This window comes from Gopherus evgoodei, chromosome 1 (genome assembly GCF_007399415.2).
Source record: "Gopherus evgoodei ecotype Sinaloan lineage chromosome 1, rGopEvg1_v1.p, whole genome shotgun sequence".
NCBI classification, from domain to species: Eukaryota; Metazoa; Chordata; order Testudines; family Testudinidae; genus Gopherus; species Gopherus evgoodei.
In genome coordinates this window covers 315739914-315759111 of record NC_044322.1, presented here as the reverse complement: position 1 = coordinate 315759111, position 19198 = coordinate 315739914, and the positions used below count along the sequence as shown (strand labels likewise).

Here is a 19198-nt window from a genome sequence, read left to right as displayed (position 1 = left end):
TAGTTGTTTTAATTGTCATATTTGAATTCAGCACATCAAAATATATAATAAATATCACATTTTATCTCTGAAGCAGACGACTTCTCAAAAATTGTAGACCAATGCAATTAATGCCTTTCAAGAAAAATGGTGTGACTTCCTATTATGTAAATGTTGATATCAGAACATTTTTTTATTTTGATTAATATTCAAATACCTTTGTGACATGTAATGATAAAAACCTTCAGTTTAATTATAGAAATACCTCTGTAGAACCTTTATCAAGATTGGTATTTTTGTGACTCTGCACCTTAATTTTTTTTTCTCATATGCACATTTTTTCTTGGGCTCTCCAGCATGTGGCTATCTATTGGCAAGGAGGAGAGTGATGCATTTGTCCTACTGCTTTAAGATACATACTGAATTCTAGTTTTTTGTAAGACTAGGCGGTGATTGGTTTGATACACAAGCAAATGAAAAGATTAAGGCAGCACAGTATTACTAATTGATATTTCCCAGAAGTGCGTGAGATGGGTTTGGTCACAGAGACCCCCCCCTTGGGACTGTCACCTGACATGCTGAAGTTACTTCTGAGCCCGTTCTTACTGCCATCTTGAGACTCCAGAACCCTGCTTTGTTGAGCCAGACATGCTAGCCTGCTGCAACACAGACCCACATCTGGTCCATGCCCCCAAAGCTGCAGACTTTAATCAAAAACTGCTCACCAGGTCACCTGTCTTCAGCACCCAGACACCCAGTTCTCAGTAGGATCCAATCCCCAAATAAATCTGTTTTACTCTGTATAAAGCTTTTACAGGGTAAACTCATAATTCGTCTGCCCTCTATAACACTGATAGAGAGATGCACAGCTGTTTTCTCCCCCAGGCATTAATCACTTACTCTGGGTTTATTAAGAAACAGAAGTGATTTATTAAATATAAAAAGTAGGATTTAAGTGGTTTCAAGTAATAACAGAACAAAGTAAGTCACCAAGCAAAATAAAGCAAAAACATGCAAGTCTAAGCCTAATACATTAAGAAACTGATTACTGGTAAAATCTCACCCTCAGAAATGTCCCAATAAGCTTCTTTCACAGACTAGACTTCTTCCTAATCTGGGTGCAATCCTTTCCCATGGTACGGTCCTTGTTAGTTCCAGCAAACATCTTAGGTGGAAAGCAGGGGTGTTCTCACGACTGGCAGTCCCCTTTGTTCTTTTCCACCTCCTTTTATAGCTTTGGCAAAAGGCCAGAATTTTTTGTCTCTCTGGGTCCCCATCCCTCTTTCTAAATGGAAAAGTACCAGATTAAAGATGGATTCCAGTATCATGTGACATGGTCACGTGTCCTGTGAGACCTCATTCTTCTTTACCCATGGGCTAACCCACACATACACAGGAAGGCTTGCAGGTAAATAAACCCTTTCACAACCAATTGTCTTAGTCAATGGGAGCCGACAAGATTCTAAGCCCCCATTAATGGCCCACACTTTGCATAATTACAGTAGGACTTCAGAGTTATACTTGATATTTCTAGCTTCAGATACAAGAACTATACATACATACAAATAGGAGGAATATATTCAGTAGGTTATAATCTTTATGATACATTACAAGAGACCTTTGTCATAAAGCATATTCCAGTTATGCTATATTCACATTCATAAGCACATATTCATAAAACACATGGAGTGCAATGTCACAGTGAGTTCTTATAAGGTCTTATTAGGTATATTTGACTAAGGTTTGAGTTGCTGTAATTGCCTCAGTTACAGACCAATGATAGCCACCTTGTTACTGCTTGTGGATGGCTGTCTAGTGCTTATCTGGCTCTCTACATGGAGGATTCTTCTACAGTGTTTACCCTTCCCAAATGCATACAACTTCTGAGATGGTTTAGAGCAGGGGTCAGCAACCTTTCAGAAGTGGTTTGCTGAGTCTTCATTTATTCACTCTAATTTAAAGTTTCACATGCCAGTAATACATTTTAATGTTTTTAGAAGGTCTCTTTCTATAAGTCTATAATATATAACTAAACCATTGTTGTCTGTAAGGTAAATAAGGTTTTTAAAACATTTAAGAAGCTTCATTTAAAATTAAAATGCAGAGCCCCCCAGACGGGTGGCCAGGACCTGAACAGTGTGAGTGCCACTGAAAATCAGCTTGCCTGCCACCTTCAGCTCACGTGCGAGCAGGGCCGGCTCTAATATTTTTGCCGCCCCAAACAAAAAAAAAAAAAAAAAAAAAGAGCTCTGCCCCCCAAGCACTATGCCGCCTAAGCCCCCCACCCCTCCCGAGCACCGCACTGCGCTGCCCAAGTCCCTGCCCCCCTGAGCATCGTGTCTCGCTACCCAAGTCCCCGCCCCCTCCAAGCGTCGCACCACCCAAGTCCTGGCCCCCTGAGCATTGCTTCGTGCTGCCCAAGCCCCCCACCCCTCCCGAGCACCGCACTGCGCCGCCCAAGTCACCACCTCCCCAGCGCCGTGCCACGCTGCCCAAGCCCCCTGCCCCCCGCCCCAACGCTGCCTGGCCGAACCAAAAAAACAAAAAACAAAACCCCGAGCACCGCCCCGTCCCAAGGTGCCACCCCAAGCACGTGCGTGGTAAGCTGGTGTCTGGAGCCGGCCCTGCGTGCCAGAGATTGCCTATTGACTTTTGAATTAGAAAGATCGTAATGAATTATGCAAATCTTGTAATATTAAATATCATGTTTCCGTTTGAAACAAAATGTTTGAGTGGATGTTAGACATAATGTTGCATTATACCATTCTTATGTCTCTTGTTTCTTCTTTTCATTTCCAGGCCTGGCAGTTTCTCTTCAACTGTTTCATGGAGACATTGAACAAATTAGGAGAGATTACACATCTATGTTTACTCATGGGGTATCGATAACAAGGAAGCTGGGTTTTTCCAATATTATCATGCCTGGTAGGTTAATAAGAAAGAAATAACAAAAAATGGATATCATTTAATTTGTGATTCCTTTCCAAAGATATTCTTTACTTCAACAATTCTTAAATGTCAACCCACTGGTCTGTTCTTCCACGCCTTGGAAGTCATTTCTGCCTATGCCTGGTGATTTGGTAAAATGTAATCCTAACTTTGCACAGGTGCAAATGACTACGTAATATGAAATGCACTGGAGAATCAGGCTGTAAGTAAAGTAAGGTGTGATCAGTGGAGTTTTTAGGGAGATGGTTGTTAAAAGCTGCCATTCTAAATAAAGGCTCATGTAACTTGGCTGACACTTTCCATATGGTAGATAGTTGGACCAGTCTCTTGTATGTATATTTGATGAAAAAGAAGGGGCAGATAAGTAGCTGCACAGATGCAGATGATGTGAGGTGCTCAAAGGTTTTACTAAAATTAAATGGTATTTTTAACAGCACGTGATTAAACAGGTGTTAAGAGAGGCTGGATAAAGAATTAATATGAATGTGGAGGTGTGAATATAGTAAAATAACTGGTGATGATGCTGATCACAATTTTCTCTGGCCTAGCCTAATGATTGGTTATTTGTATAAAATAAATATGATTTTTTAAAAGAAATGTAATAGAGTTTATATAGCCAATATCTCTTTGAAAGAAAACCAAACTTAAAACCATAATGACCTGAAACCTTATTACTTTGATATTATTACTGACAAAATCCTTGAAATGCACCAGTGGTATAAATTGTCCTCATGACTCAGTGCAGATTTTTAATAGGAACTGCTCTGCCTGGTATAAAGCTGTATCCTTGCACTCTTAGACAGTCAAACTAAAGACAAATCACGGTCCCAATTCAAGAAAGAACATGCTTAAATCCATGCCAAATCAGGAAAGCACTTAAACTCCAATTTAAGCCCTATTGAAGTAATGGAATTTAAGCACATGCTTCCTGAATTGGTGTCTAAAATCTGGCAGTTGATAAACCATTCTTATGCTTTTACTACCTGTTAAAATATCTGACTTTCAGTATCAGTATTTCAGATCACTTAAATCCAGCAACTGGATGTACACAATCTGTAGGTTAATTAAAAAAAAAAAGTCATGATTGTTGTGTAAATATTTGGGAAGTTTTATTGCCAAATGAGTCAGACACCGTAATGTAAATATCAATTTTACATGTACGTTAACGGAAGAGTCAAATTTAAATATTATGGACTGCTATCTAATTTTATTTATTTGGTGTGTCGGTGTGGGGTGTTCTATAATTTAAAATAAGTAACATTTTAAAAATTATATAAATGACAACCGTGGATGTAGCTTTACTGAGGACAAGATAATTCCCAGTAAGGGAAGAATCTACAGCTCATTGTTCATGTACGAGTTAATGAGCTGCTGCTGCTTTGTCACATTGTCTACGACTGTTGTAAATAATTCTTTCCTCATTAGATTTTTTCCTTATCTTCCTGGTGAGAGACAAAGTGATATACTAACATATTACGAAAAACATGTTATAATACAGCAGTACTGTAGCCAGCTGCTGGAGAAATTTCACAGCTAAGTATTGTGCGGATTGATTTGAAAGTTGTCTATGTATACATGGATAAATAGATTTCAGTGTGCTCAATAATTATCTGCATATTTCTGTGTTGAAATCAAATCGCTTTTGTCTATCTTTACTGGTGTAAATGAGATTTTTATCGTACTCAGATAATTACTGTACTCTAGTCGTGAAAAGTTCCACATTGCTAGGCAGAACAGTAAACTATAGAGAGTGAAATTCATGCAGAAGATTGGTCACTATAAATGCTGTGGACTTTTTAAAATTTAAAGCTCTTTTTTCATTTTTGTTTTCTCTTTAAGCTTCTTCAGAAATGCTTTTGAGGTTGTGATCAATTGAAATATTAGGGAACGTATATATATAGTCATTTTTCATATTGGAAACATCTGTTATTTTATTGTTTCCTTTCTTTTTGTTGCAATTTAGTATTATGTTAAGCTCAATTAACTCAAGTCATAATCAAGTCATGCTCATCATCAAATCATAGTTGAATTATTAATTAATAGGCTTGGTGTACAGTGTAGTTCAGATTCTCTAGCACAAATTGCAGTGTCTGCCTTGAACATGTCAAATCTGAAAACACGTTCCCTTACTGGTGCTTTTTGAACTATAATTGCCCTTCATTTTCTATCTTCGTTATTCCTTTTCTCTTTGGGGGTTTTTACTATTGAAAGCAATTATGCATGTTTTTTATAAAACAGTGCCTTTTTCTGACACTGAAGTCTGACAGGATGAGGCCCCAGGATGCTCTTTCCAGGGCAGATGTAAAACAGTTTAAAACCCCACATCTTTTAGGAAATGGGGAGATAAACTCTGATGGACAGGAAAAGCCACTTATATGTCAACCTTATTCAAGTCTTGTGCAGCTCATGAGCCTATAGCTAGCAAGGAGAAGGAAATGCTTAACTACAAATGTATTTTCTAAGTGTAAGTGGGATATTGGGGCAGATTCTGTACAACTACAGCTACACACACTTTCCTGCACCTCAGTTTATCAGTGGGCTGAAGCACGGGCCAGAGTTCTCTTTCCAGGACTGCTCTGAAAGCTTTAAGGAGAGTTAAACTCAGTGTAGTTTTATTTAAACCCTGAATTTAGGTCTTAGCAGTTCCAAGTAACCTTCATAGACAGAGTACCATAGTTGTTTAGTATATAAATATTTACACTGAATATTAACAAGCAAGCCAGACATCTTGAACGGTACTTGAAACGACCTTTAAATAAATGTTTGTTGTAAAAGTACTACTGTACTCTTCTGTACAGGTTTTATAAACTTTTTGGCTGTTTGTATAGCACACATTACTGGAATATAAGTCCGATTTGTAGCATCTGAATCACAGTGTACAGCTTTTGTGTAATGTGTTTATACTCATTTATTCTACCACACACATTCATACGCCTTCTTTCTCTGATCTTCAGAGGCAGTCCTTGGAGTAGAGAGGTCTAAACTTCAGTGTGTGTCACCGGAACTCTTCACAACTGAAATGATAACAGAAGTGTGTCTTGGTCTGTATCCAGTTCCCTCTATGGGGTCAAGAGAGAGAAAAGTCTGATTTGTGGGACCTTCTTGCGAACAGTGTTCAGCCTCTCTCTCTTAATGCTTGGCTTGTTACTCTGTTTGATCATAAGGAAATCTTGTTTTAGCCATAATATTACAGGTCTGAGACATCTGCACATAAAATAATTAATCCCTTGGATTTATATATGGTGCTATCTTTCCCCATATGCTTAATTAACTCAAAGAAGGGATTTTAAAGCTCTCATGTCCTTGAGTTCTTCCTTTGTTTTTCCTATGAATTAAGACAGAATCACATTTGAAAGCAACTATCTAATAACTAAAGCTGACTTCCACAGGCTATGAACTTCTAGGGAGAAAGCTCTCCTTCTAGTACCCCCTTGTAACGATGCTGGCTTTGGTGAGACTCAACTGTGTGTGTCAATTCAGGACAAATGGCTTCAAGCAGGGCAGTTACAGCTCAAGCCTGGGGTTTTTCCACCTCTAAGGTGAACCAAACCAGCCAAACAGAGGGGACTTTGGTTTTACCCCACTGGTTAACCACAAGTCACACAAGCAATTCCCTTAGACACTCCAGTTTCTCAGTATCACCACCAGTGCCATTCATTATAGGGATGAATGGTTATGAAAACCAATACCCCAGTAAAAGAAATAAGGCTCACTCAATCCCAAAGGACCCAAGTGAATATACAAATCAGATCTTACCCACAAATCACACTGTTGCCAATCCTTTGGAATCTAAAATCTAAAGGTTTTATTCATAAAAGGAAAAAGATATCGATGGGAGCTAGAATTGGTTAAATGGAATCAATCACAAACAGTAATGGCAAAGTTCTTGGTTCAGGCTTGTGGCAGTGATTTGATTTGAACCTGCATTTTATTCTGTCTCTGGAGTACATCCACAGCTGGGATGGATCATCAGTCCTTTGCTACAAACAGAAGCTCTACACAAAGTCCATCCAGAGTATGAAGCAGGTTTGAAGACAAGATGGAGGAGCTGCAGGAGCTTTTTATAGTCTCTTGCCATGTGGTCTCTGCTTTCTATGTCCCAAAGATAAGCTGTCCATCACATGGCATGGAAAAACCTCAGAGTTCTGTCCATTAGCATGTCCCTGCATACCTTGCTGAGTCACAAGGTGTATGTGCCTTCTTTCAATGGGTCAGTTGTATAGCCGATGGTCCTTAATGGGCCATCAAGCAGGCTAGGAAGAACTGACACCAACTTGTCTGGGGTGTCACCCAGAAGCATAGCACAAGTTTGAACTACAGACAGTATAGAGCCAATACTTATGACTTCAAATACAAAATGATACATGCATACAAATGGCATAATCATAAGCCGCAAACCATTACCTTGTCTTAGACACCTTATTTGATCCCCTTTATACAATATTTGGTGCCACTACAGGACCTTGGTTGCAGCAATGATCTATACTGTCCCAGATTCTGTCAATAATGTCATACTCCTCTAAATCCATAAAACACTGCAGTAGGTCATGCATTGCTTTAGTGGTTGATCTCTTGGCTCACTTGGCAATAACAGGAATCTCACAAGCCATCTCTTGACCCACACATTCAGAATAGACACTGTCTTCAGCCTAGGAGGGACATAGGAGATATTGCTAAAGTTCCACTCTCAAGATCTGACCACCACCTCTTCCAGGTAAAAACCAGAACCTTCTTTTCTTTCTTCTCATCAGCTGGTTCACACATGAACTGCAGATACTACTGAGAGGTTCCAGGCATTGGTGGACCTTATCGCAGAAGTCTCCATGTTCCTCCTGACCACTGCCAGGGTTTGTCTGCACCTGCTGGGCCACATGGCAGCATGTATATGTGTATATATCCACCGTGTCAGGCTCCGGATGCAGCCCTTACAGCAGTGGCTGGCGATGGTCTATTCCCAGTCCAGAGATCATCTGGAAAAGGTTGTTACCATCCCACCAATGACACTTACCTCGCTGCAATAGTCGACCAACCCCAGGGTGGTCCTGGAGGGAGTTCCATTCAACAGCCCTTGTCGCTCAATCGAGTTGATATCGGACGCCTTGGCCTTCAACTGGGGAGTGCATCTCAGCAACCTCCAGACTCAGGACATGTGGTCCCTGGAGAAGATGACATTGCACATAAATGTCAAAGAGCTCAGAGCGGTCCGCTTTGCATGCGGAGTCTTCTTACCGCATCTTATGGGCAAAGTGGTGAGAGTGTTAACAGACAACATAGCCTCGATCTTCTACATCAACAGGCAAGGGGGAGCATGCTCATCAACTCTCTGCCAATAGGCACGCTGTCTGTGGAATTTCTGCATCAGACACGGGATCCACTTGGAAGCTTATCATCTCCCTGGCATCATAAACCTGCTGGTGAATCACCTCAGCAAGTCCTCCTGTCACCACAAGTGGTTGCTCCACTTGGAGGTAGCCTGCATGATCTTCCAGAGGGGGGGAACTCCCCAAGTGGACTTGTTTGCCATGAGACAAAACAGAAAATGCCATCATTTTTATTCTTGGCAGGATCTGGGAAAGGATTCTCTCTTCGATGTCTTCCTCCTGTTGTGGTCATGGAGCCTGATGTACATGTTCTCACCGATTCAGCAGGGTCCTGGCAAAGATCAAGAGAGACAAGGTACAAGTTATCATGATCGCCCTGGCATGGCCGCACTAGCACTGATTTGGCACGTTGATGATTCTGGCAACGGGCCCTCTTTGGCCCCTGCCCAACCATCTGGACCTGCTGTCTCAGAACCGCAGATGTCTTCTACCTCCCAACCATGCCCCCCAACCCCCCTGCCTCTCCGCATGGATGCTCCAAGGCTGAACTTGGAGGAACAGATCTGCTCTCATGAGGTCCAACAAGTCCTCCTGGGAAGTAGAAAGCCTTCCAGTAGAGCAACTTACCTGGCCACCAAGGATTTCCCACTGGGCATCTGAGTGCGGTATCTCTCCTTCATGCTCATCTGTATAGTCTATCCTAGACTAACTACTCCATCTGAAGAACCAGAGTCTACCACACTGTTCAATCAGGGTGCATCTCATGGCCATCTCTGCCTTCCACCTGCCAATCCAAGGTCAGATGGTATTCATGTCATGTCGGTCAGATTCTTGAGAGGCCTCGAGAGGCTCTTCCTGCTGGTCCGGGCTCCATTCCCACAGTGGAACTTTATCTTGGTTCTTTCTAGGCTCACAGGCCTGCCCTTTGAGCCACTGGGCTCCTGCTCCCTTTCCCACCTGTCATGGAAGGTCATCTTCCTTGTAGTGGTAACATCGGTAAAACGAGTCTGAGACTAAAGCCCTGACATCAGAGCCACCATATACAGTGTTCTACAAGGACAAGATTCAGCTGTGACCACATCGGGCCTTTCTGCCAAAAGTGGTGTCTTCCTTCCAGGTTAACCAGGACATCTTCCTCCCAGTGTTTTATCCCAAATTGCACACCACTAGTGAGGAAAGGAGGCTGCATGCCCTGGACATCAGACGTGCCCTAGTGTTTTATCGTCAGCCCAGTCAAGTCAACCCAGCTCTTTATCGTGACAGCAGACAGGATGAAGGGCCTTCCGATGTCCTTGCAGAGGATTTCCAACTGGATCACATCCTGCATCCAGACTTGTTACGAGCTGGCACAGATCCCATCGCTGCCAATCGTCAGGGCCCATTTCACCAGAGCTCAGGCACCCTCAGTGGCCTTCCTGGGGCACATTCCTATCCAGGATATTTGCAAAGCAACAATGTTCACACATTCATGGCGTATTACACCACCAGAGTCAACGCTTGGTTTGGCAGAGCTGTGTTACAAGCTATACGTCCATGAACTCCTATCCACCTCCAGGGGTACTGCTAGGGAGTCACCTAATATGGAATGGACATGAGCAAGCACACAAAGAAGAAAAGACAGTTACCTTTTCCGTAAGTGGTGTTCTTCGAGATGTGTTGCTCATGCCCATTCCATGATCTACCCTCCTTCCCCACCGTCCGTGTCTCCAGCAAGAAGGAACTGAGAGTGGAGGGACCTGGCGGCGGCCCTTGCATTGTGGCAAGTGTGCGCCACTCCGGGGCACGGCAGAGACGGTCCTCTGCAGATGCTACTGAGGGCAAAACTTCCGGCACTGGTGCATGTGATGAGCACACACACCTATTATGGAATGGATATGAGCAACGCATCTCGAAGAAAACCAGTTACAGAAAAGGTAACTGTCTCTTTTCCTTGCCCACTCATTCTCACTTCCCTTTTTTGAACTTCCTCTAATTCTGCAATATCCTTCCTGAATGGGGTGACCAGTATTACACCCAGCACTGGAAATGCAACATTGATTTATATAGCAACGTTATTTTTTCTCTAATATTCTCCATCCCATTCCTAATGCATCCTAAAATCTAGTTTGCTTTTTTTTGACCACAACTGCACATTGAGCTGACGTCTTCATTGAGCTGTGTACACTGACACTAAGCTCCTTTCCTACAGTTAATATAGAACCCTCACAGGGTTCTATACTGTAACTTAATTTTTGCCCCCATAGTGTGCATAACTTCACATTGTGAACATTGAACTTCACTTGGCATTGCATTGCCCATTCACCTATCTGTGTTAGGTCTCTGAAGTTCCTGACAGTCCACTTTTCAAGAAGCTATTGACTCCATAACTACCAATGTCACTTCTGGATCTATTCTTTTCTCTGCTTATGTGTAGGAACACATGTTCCAATAAATCTATTCCCCCACTCACACATTGTGCCCCCTTTCTCTGGAATTTAAAAAAATGCTGTACGTAGAAGCTTGTGGGTTGTGTAGTTATTATGAAAATAACCTCATAGCCTATGATGGATGAAGCTGTGAGCATGATCTTTATAAGTTATTTTCAATAATTTATGACTTTGAGAAGGAAAATTGCATGTTTAGCATACAAGAGCTCAGGTGAATTTAAAAGTAATGCTAATGAGAGCTGTGGCATTAATTCCCTGCTCATCATGTTGAGCATTTACCTCTGCATCTGATTGTACATTATTTACTTAATAAAGAACCAGTACTTTTATTAAATAAATGTGCATGCAGCGAGAAACAAAACACACTTGTGTATTCTTCCATGAAGAAATGGTGTGAATTTTTCACCTTCCACATTAGATGACTCAGGGCTTCCTACTTGTTCTACGTTTGTTTCTTTTCCTAGTTGCCAAGACTACAAAAGTTAGTAAATTTTTTTACCTTTGCTAGTAATGTCGTCTGACTGCATTAGGTACCCAGAAATGAGTTTAAAAGAATATTGTCAAGTAAATTCCGGTGTCCATAAAACTATTATGATCTGTGAGGAATATATCTTCTGCATTCAAAATCCTGCTCTAATTCCTTTTTAAAATCTTCAGTTCTGCCAGACAAGCTACCATTTGTGCAAGTCTTGGTGAGTGGGGGACTGGAGGAGATATACATGAGCATGTCTCAAGGTGGATGAGTAAAATGAGCTTTCTCTCTCCACACACAATTTTCTCCTCCTGCTGTGTTGATTTGCTTGGTGCATGGGGAGACAAGGTAGTGAAAGTAGTGGACTGAGAAAGGGGTTAGAATTGTGGAGTGCTCGGAGAACTTGTTAATTGCAGCTTTGCTCCCATTATAGCTTATGGGTCTGGAGAGGGGAGTAGAGAGAGGCTGCAAAGTGAAATTAAACAGTGTTTCAGAGTTCTGGTTGCTTTCAGGTTGCTGCTTCTGCAGTTGAAGTGGAGGAGCAACCTGTGTGTGGTAAGCAAATTCATTTAGCCACATGCCCCTGACCTCAAGTGCACCCAGGATTTCAGCAAGGCACTGTCAGGTGTGTTTCCCTAAAAGCCCCAGGGGGAAGAGCACTTCTTTAAAGAGACTGCTGGCAAAAATAGTCTGGCAATCTACTTCTGCATGAGCTAGCATAGGCAAAATAACTCAATTTCGTAAATCGTCATACAAAAAACTTTGGGTGTCTCAAAATCCGGTTGAGGACTCAAAAGCTATTTTAGAATCAATTTATGAAAACTGTTGGAAATCTGGTGAAAAATGCTTCACTAATTTCGACCTTTCCTGGTAAATATGTGCATAATTTAATTAGTACTATTGTGGCCTGTGTTTTATTAATATTATTTTTATTTATTATGTCTTTGTAAATCTTTTACCTCACTTTTGCTTGAAAGAATTTGTTTTAAGTCTACTAGTTAAAATCCTGTATGAGACAAATTTACAAAACTATTGAGTCAGGAGTTCTTTCTTGAATGGACCATTCACAATGTGCTGGCTAGACTAGAAGTAGACTACCTTGTGGGTGTTACCCCAGGAGCAAACACATTTGAAATACTGGTACATAGTCAATACTGGTATCTTTAGATGCAAAGATGATATATGCATACAAACAGGATAATCATATTTGATGGATTGTAACTTGTCCATTGATACCTTACATGACATACTTTGTACAAGATTTGTTGCAATTATCTAACAGTAGCAGTATTAATTATATCAGTGGTTATATTTCCATCATACAGCCTCACAGCGGCATCCAGCTGCCCAGGCTTCTCGCCCCGGCTCCCAGCCGGGGGCAGGATCCAGCTGCCCAGCTCCCCAGGAGAGTGAGAGACAGCTGGTCTCTAGTCCTCTGGCTTTCTTCTCAATTTCATGGCTCCTGCAGTGTCTACACAGACACTGTGTCGCCCTCACTAAACCAGCATAAGCCCTACACCTCTCATGGAGATGGAATTATGTTGGTGTAGTTGGGCATTTAAACGGGTGAGAGCAAGGCTGTAGTGTAGATACTGACATAATTAGGCAACTTATGTCGACTTAACTGTGTGGTGTAGAGCAGGCCTGAGACTATATCAGCTCCAGCTCTACTTCTGCAATATGACCCGTATGGATGGCAGCCAAACCATAGAAACGTAGGGCTGGAAAGGACCTCGAAGTCATCAAGTCCAGCCCCCTGAAGTTAGGCAGGATCAAGTAAACCTAAACCATCCGTGACGGGTTTTTGACCAATCTGGTCTTAAAAACCTCCTGTTTTTTGGATTCCATGACTTCACTTAGAGGCCAATTCCAGTGCTTTATAGTTATAAAGTTTTTCATACTATCTAACCTAATCTCCCTTGCTGCAGGTTAAACCCATTAATGCTTGCCCTATCTTCAGTGGGCATGGAGAACAATTGATCACTGTTTTTTTATAACCGCATTTAACATATTTGAAGAATTTGCACAATCCAAATAGGCCCAAACAGTTTTGATTTGAGCTCATTTGCCTGGTACCCTGTAATTCCTTAAGCTGTGTTTATTCCCTATGAGAGACCATCAACTGTCCCAGATTCCAAGTCTCCTGTGCCAGCAAAGGGAATACAAGGTCTCTTATGCTTCACTAATCTTATTCTTTCTCATCTTGAATCTTGTCATTAGATCTATCAGCAAGAAGAGAAATAGCTTTTCTGTATGCACGTCTGAGACACTTCTCTAATAAGCTTTGAGGTTGGTTCTGTACAGTCTTTTGCTCCCTTAGTGATTAGTATAATTTGATCCAAGATTAAGGCCATTTTTGGCCTGCAAGTTGCAAACTGAAATCATATTGTTTAACAGCTGTGTAAGTGGTGCTCAAAAACAGTACAAAAAACCTTTGCTATCTCCTTATGTTGTATTTTACAGAGAGTGATGCAATATTACTAGTAGAAGCCTCTTGTGGATAAAATTATACCTTTTCTGCTTACATATATTGCACTGCAGCAGAGTGATCAAATAGACATAGGGAATCAGTTTTAAAGCTGACTTCCAAAAGGTGTACCATTATCAAAAAGCTCTTCATGCTTTCTGGAAATTGCACAAAATATTGCATATTTCTGGACTTATAACCATAGATATTTAGCGTTCCCTGAGTTCTAAAAAATGGCATATTTCTTATAATTGTATTATGTCATGTGACATACGTGAACTTAGCTCAATATTAGTTTCTACTGATTCAGGCTGATTAGTGGTTCGTTTTTGTTTAGCTGATTCATTTTATTAAACTCCCCAAACCCCACACATTTTTCAGTTAAAAATCAACACAGTCTCTGTGAGAGTAGTTTTTATATGAATGTGTTGAAAATACTATGTAAGTCAAGGATTTATTTGCAAACTAAACTGGCCTTGGCAGCTGCAGCTTCATTCACAATTGCAAAGCCATAACAAAGCGTCAGGAAGAGGCCATCGCCCACCTAAAATACAATCAATTTGTGTTTGGCTCCAGTAGCAAGTAATCAAATTGTAGTTTATTTCAGCACAAAGCTTTTTCCAACATGGTTAGAACTTAAACTGTCTTTTTTTTTTTTTTTTTTGCTAGAAGAGGAAAAAACTGCCCTCGACTGCAGCTTATAAGTTTTAAACCTTACTCCCCATCTTCAAATCACCTCAGATACTGTCCTGTCTCAAAAAGTTTGCAAGGCTGTGCAAGTCACTCTGCAGGCTGCTCTGGCTTGGCTGGAAAATTAAAATTGTTGCTTGCTTTACTGTAAAAAAAAAAAAATTGTCTTTGCACTACCTCCCTTTGTACTACCTCGCTGTAGCAGAAAACCCCCAAATTAGTCCCTACCTCTTCCCCCTACCCCATTGTAATTTGGATCAGATTCTTTATTAAGGTTCTATTCATAAATTGTTAATAAATGATGAATAGATGTTTTAATAAAAGGTTTATTGAATGCTACAGATTGCAGTAGAGCCCCAAAAAATCAAAATAGGTTGCTTATATCCATGGATAATAATCTATAACACCATTTTCTGCTGTACTTATTTATAACCCTCAGTAACACATATTGGTGGTATCTGTAACATACTTATAACATGTTTTAGTAAACATTTATTAACTCTCTATCAATTAACTCTTCATATAAAACATGGCTAATATTTGATTCGCGCACCAATAGTTATAAGTTTCCAACAGACACTCAGCTGTGCACTTCTACCTTGGTCCCACACCTTCCTCCCAAGCCATTGCATGGGTGGCTGAGCTCAGCTAAGCATATCCCATTCCTAGCTGCCTAAGCTCCTGTAGGCTCAGTTCTGCTTCTCTAGTCAGCTGTTTCTCTTCCCACTATGACTTACTATTATTTTCATTTTGTAGCACGTAGGTGCCTTATTTATGGACCAGGATCCCAGCGTGCACAAACCCAGAACAGATAGTCCTTGCCCCATAGAACTTACACTCTAAGACAAGAGAAATCAGATAGATAGAGACAGTCTGGAAACACTGAGACAATATTAATCAACATGATAGGCAGTTGTCTCCATACATCAGCAGCCTAGCTGTTGTCAAGTTTTTTGTAGACTGGTGCAACTTTTTCTCTTTTGCTCCACTCCCACTCAGCCCCTTTAGATACTTTTCCCTTTGAATGGCTGGTCAATGCTATCTTGTCTGATGTCATTAAGCCTGCCTCCGGGATCCTGTATCTTCTTTGTTAGGCAGGCAGGAAACTCAACACTTTTTTACTAGGTCAGATAGCAATTGTACTTGCCCCAGGCTTCTGGGCAATAAGATTTTTTCTCAGCCTGACAACCAAGCTCTGGAGGTGTTTTCTTCACATCGAGGTTGACATACAATTGCAGGATCATATGGAGCATCAGGCAAATAGCCCTAAACTATGTGCAGCAAATACTCAGGATTCATGGGAAAGTTAGGGCTGAATCACAGACGGTATTATTGCCGTTTCCCCGGCTTCCGTTAATTTAATATGACCATACCATAACTTCTGTATTTTCCAAGATTTGCATGGAGATTTAATCCCACAACTCCCAGTGGAAGTCCATGTGAGAATCTTCAGATCTGTAAGGTCTTCTTCGCATGCTTGCTTACGTTGATTCCATTCTAGTTCTAGGTGAGTGCGCGCTCATGTACACAATCATCTGAGATTTTTACCTTAGCAGTGTCCGTAGAGTGGGCTGTAAAAACCCCTTGACTACTGTACTCATGCGTTGGTATGTTAGGTGCTGTCAATCCTACACCCTCTCAGTTCCTTCTTACCGCTTGTGACAGTTGGTCAGAGTGCTTTGTTTATGCATCACAAGAGCATTAATGGTTCTTACAGTCCATTGTTCTGTCTGGGGCTGTTAATAAACAAGAAAAAAATGGACCTTAATTCCCGAAAAATGCATATAGTTCATTGGAGCAGTCCTCAACTCTACTCAGGCCAGAGCCTTCCTCCTGAGGCTTGGTTGCAAGCCATGGCAGACCTGATCTTGTGCATGCAAGCCCACCGTCTCACCAACGGTCACATTGCCTGCAATTGTTGGGCCACATGGCGGTCTGCATTTGTGTGGTCTGGCACACGTGGCTCCACCTCAGGCCCCTGCAGGCGTAGCTGGCTTCGGTCTATGTCCCCAACAGACACAGTGTGAACTGTATGGTCAGGGTCCTGGACACGTACTGTCATCACTCAAATGGTGGCGGAATCGTGCATCGATGTTGGAGGGGGTTCCCTTTGCAGCTCTGTCACTGTTGGTGACCCTTTCATCTGTCAAGGTCCACTTGGCTGCTATTTCAGCCTTCCATCTGCCGCTCGATGGTAAGTCAGTTTTCACCCAGGACATGACTGCCAGGTTCCTCGAGGGACTCAAGCACCTCTACTCACATGTTAGGGAACCCGTTCCACCATGGGACCTGAATCTTGTGTTGTCACGGCTCATGGGATCCCTCCCCCCCCCGCGAGCCTCTGGCTTCCTGCTCTCTCCTTCTCTTTTCCTGGAAGTTTGCATTCCTAGTTGTGATAACATCTGCCCGCCGGGTCTCTGAGATTAGAGTGCTTGCCTTGGAACCGCCCTATATGGTCTTCCACTCGGCTTTCCTGCCCATGATGGTCTAGCAGTTTCATACAGGCCAGGACATTTACTTGGCTGTCTTTTTTCCAAAGCCACATTAGTCGGAGGAGGAGCATAGATTGTATTCCCTAGACATCAGGAAGGCACTAGCCTTCTATATTGAATAGACCAGGGGTTGGCAACCTTTCAGAAGTGGTGTGCCGAGTCTTCATTTATTCACTCTAATTTAAGGTTTTGCGTGCCAGTGAATACATTTTAACATTTTTAGAAGGTCTCTTTCTATAAGTCTATAATATATAACTAAACTAAGGTTTTTAAAATGTTTAATAAGCTTCATTTAAACTTAAAATAAAATGCAGAGCTCCTCGGGCCAGTGGCCAGGACCCAGGCAGTGTGAGTGCCACTGAAAATCAACTTGTGTGCTGCCTTCGGCATGAGTGCCATAGGTTGCCTACCCCTGGAATAGACCAAGCCATTCTGCAAGTCGACACAATTGTTTGTCTCAGAGGCCAACAGGATGAAAGATGTCTGCTGAAAGAATTTCTTCTTGGATCACTGCCTGCATTCACTTCTGCTGTGATCAGTAAAGGTGCTCCCTTTGGCAGTTGTAACCACCCATTCAGCCAGGGCACAATCCTCTTCCACAGCTTTCTTACCAAGGTGCCTATACAGGGCATCTGTAGGGCAGCCACCTGGTCATCCATCCAAACATTTGCGTGCCTTTACACACTTACCTAGCAGGCCCGGGAGAATGCTGGCTTCAGTAAAGCAGTACTGTAAGCCACTAGACTGTGAACTCCGAGCCCACCTCCAAGAATACTGCTTGTGAGTCGCCTAGAATGGAATTGACATGAGTAAGCACTCGAAGAAGAAAAAACAGTTACAAAAAGGTAGGTTGTTCTTCAAGATGTGTTGCTCATGTCCGTTCCATTACCCGGTCTCCTCTCTGTCAGAGTTGCAGGCAAGAAGGAGCTGAAGGGCATAGAGAGGGCAGCGCCTAATATACACATGGGCATGGCACTCAAGGGGGCGCTATAGCTGAATGTACAGATATTGCTAAGGTAAAAATCTATGACGACTGTGCACATGGGTTTGAACACACCTTCAAATAAAATGGAATGAACACAAGCAATATCTTGAAGAACAACAGTTAGAAAAAGGTAGATAGCTGCTTTTTTTTTAATGTTTAGGTTTTGGTGTGGTAGAAAAATATATTGAACTATTTCTTCACACAATGTACAGTCAACCTGTGGAATTCTTTGCCAGAAGATGTTGTGAAGGCCAAGACTGTAGCAGGATTCAAAGAAGAACTAGATAAATTCATGGAGGATAGGTCCATCAATGGTGTGTTTGCCAGAAGCTGGGAATGGGCAACAGGGGATGGATCACTTGATTATTACCGTTTCTGCTCATTTCCTCAGAAGCACCTGGCATTAGCCACTGTTAAAAGACAGGACACTGGGCTAGATGAACCTTTGCTCCCACTCAGTATGGCCGATCTGATGTAGAAGAAAAGGAAAAATATACTGTTACCTTTTGGCCAAGTGGTGCCAGATTTTCAGGGCCATGCAGGCCAGTCGCCTGTTTGGTGACATAGAGTCAGGGTGCTTTCTTTGTATAATCTGTTTGTTTTCTGAAACAGGAATGGTAACAAACAGCAAACTCCCTTTAGCAGAAACCTCAGGCCTTGCACCTAGGTCCTGTCCAAGAAATGACCATGTTGCCTCTGTCTTTTACAAGGACTGACAGACTCACAAGCCAGAACTGTCTGCCAGAGCTTCTGTTGATTCTCATCTCATGATTCCAGATCCACACAGAGAAGCAGCTCTTAGCTCTGCTATAGCTGTGTGATTGGTTATCAGACTCTGGTCATTATTAGCTTCATTAGTGACCTTGTTGATATATACCTGATTTATACCTACCCCTCTCTACAGAGTTCCTTCTACATCAAGAGCCCTTAATGGTGGGCCATTATAATACCAGCTGTGATCCACTGGAGTTTGTGATAACTGACAAATGCTATCTGTACACACACAGTTTTTGAGGAGATGCACAAGTCACATCTGTGTTTGTATTTTTTATACCCAATATGTATATAATAGGTAGAGCTGGTAGTGCCATTTATACTTAAAGTTGTTTGACACTACCCATTAGAAGGTCTTGATCTCAGTTTCTTATAATTTTAGAAAACTTAACAGGCTTTAATTTACCATGCTAGGTATCTGCCTCAGGATGACTCTTAAAAAATAAATATATATGCTTCACCCAAGGAATTCAGATATTTCAGAAATGAGATTGGGGAAATACATTGTTTGCCCATATTAAAAAGCAAACAAAACCCATATGCTCATATACTTACTAGTTTGGCAGCTAAATTTTGTGAAGATTCCATTTGTACTGATCATGCTTCATCTCTACAATTACTGCTCCTGATTTCAGCTGCTTTT

The 19198-nt window shown here is 41.8% G+C and overlaps 1 protein-coding gene across 5 annotated transcripts in view; it reads left to right on the top strand.

Annotated features, from left to right (window-relative positions):
- DOCK4 (dedicator of cytokinesis 4) overlaps positions 1-19198 on the top strand; it is a 422511-nt gene that overhangs the window by 261483 nt on the left and 141830 nt on the right. For all 5 annotated transcript variants that reach the window (XM_030549017.1, XM_030549015.1, XM_030549016.1 and 2 more), the window contains one exon: positions 2779-2904. In XM_030549017.1, coding sequence (XP_030404877.1) covers positions 2779-2904 — 126 coding nt within the window. The remainder of the gene's footprint in view (positions 1-2778; positions 2905-19198) is intronic.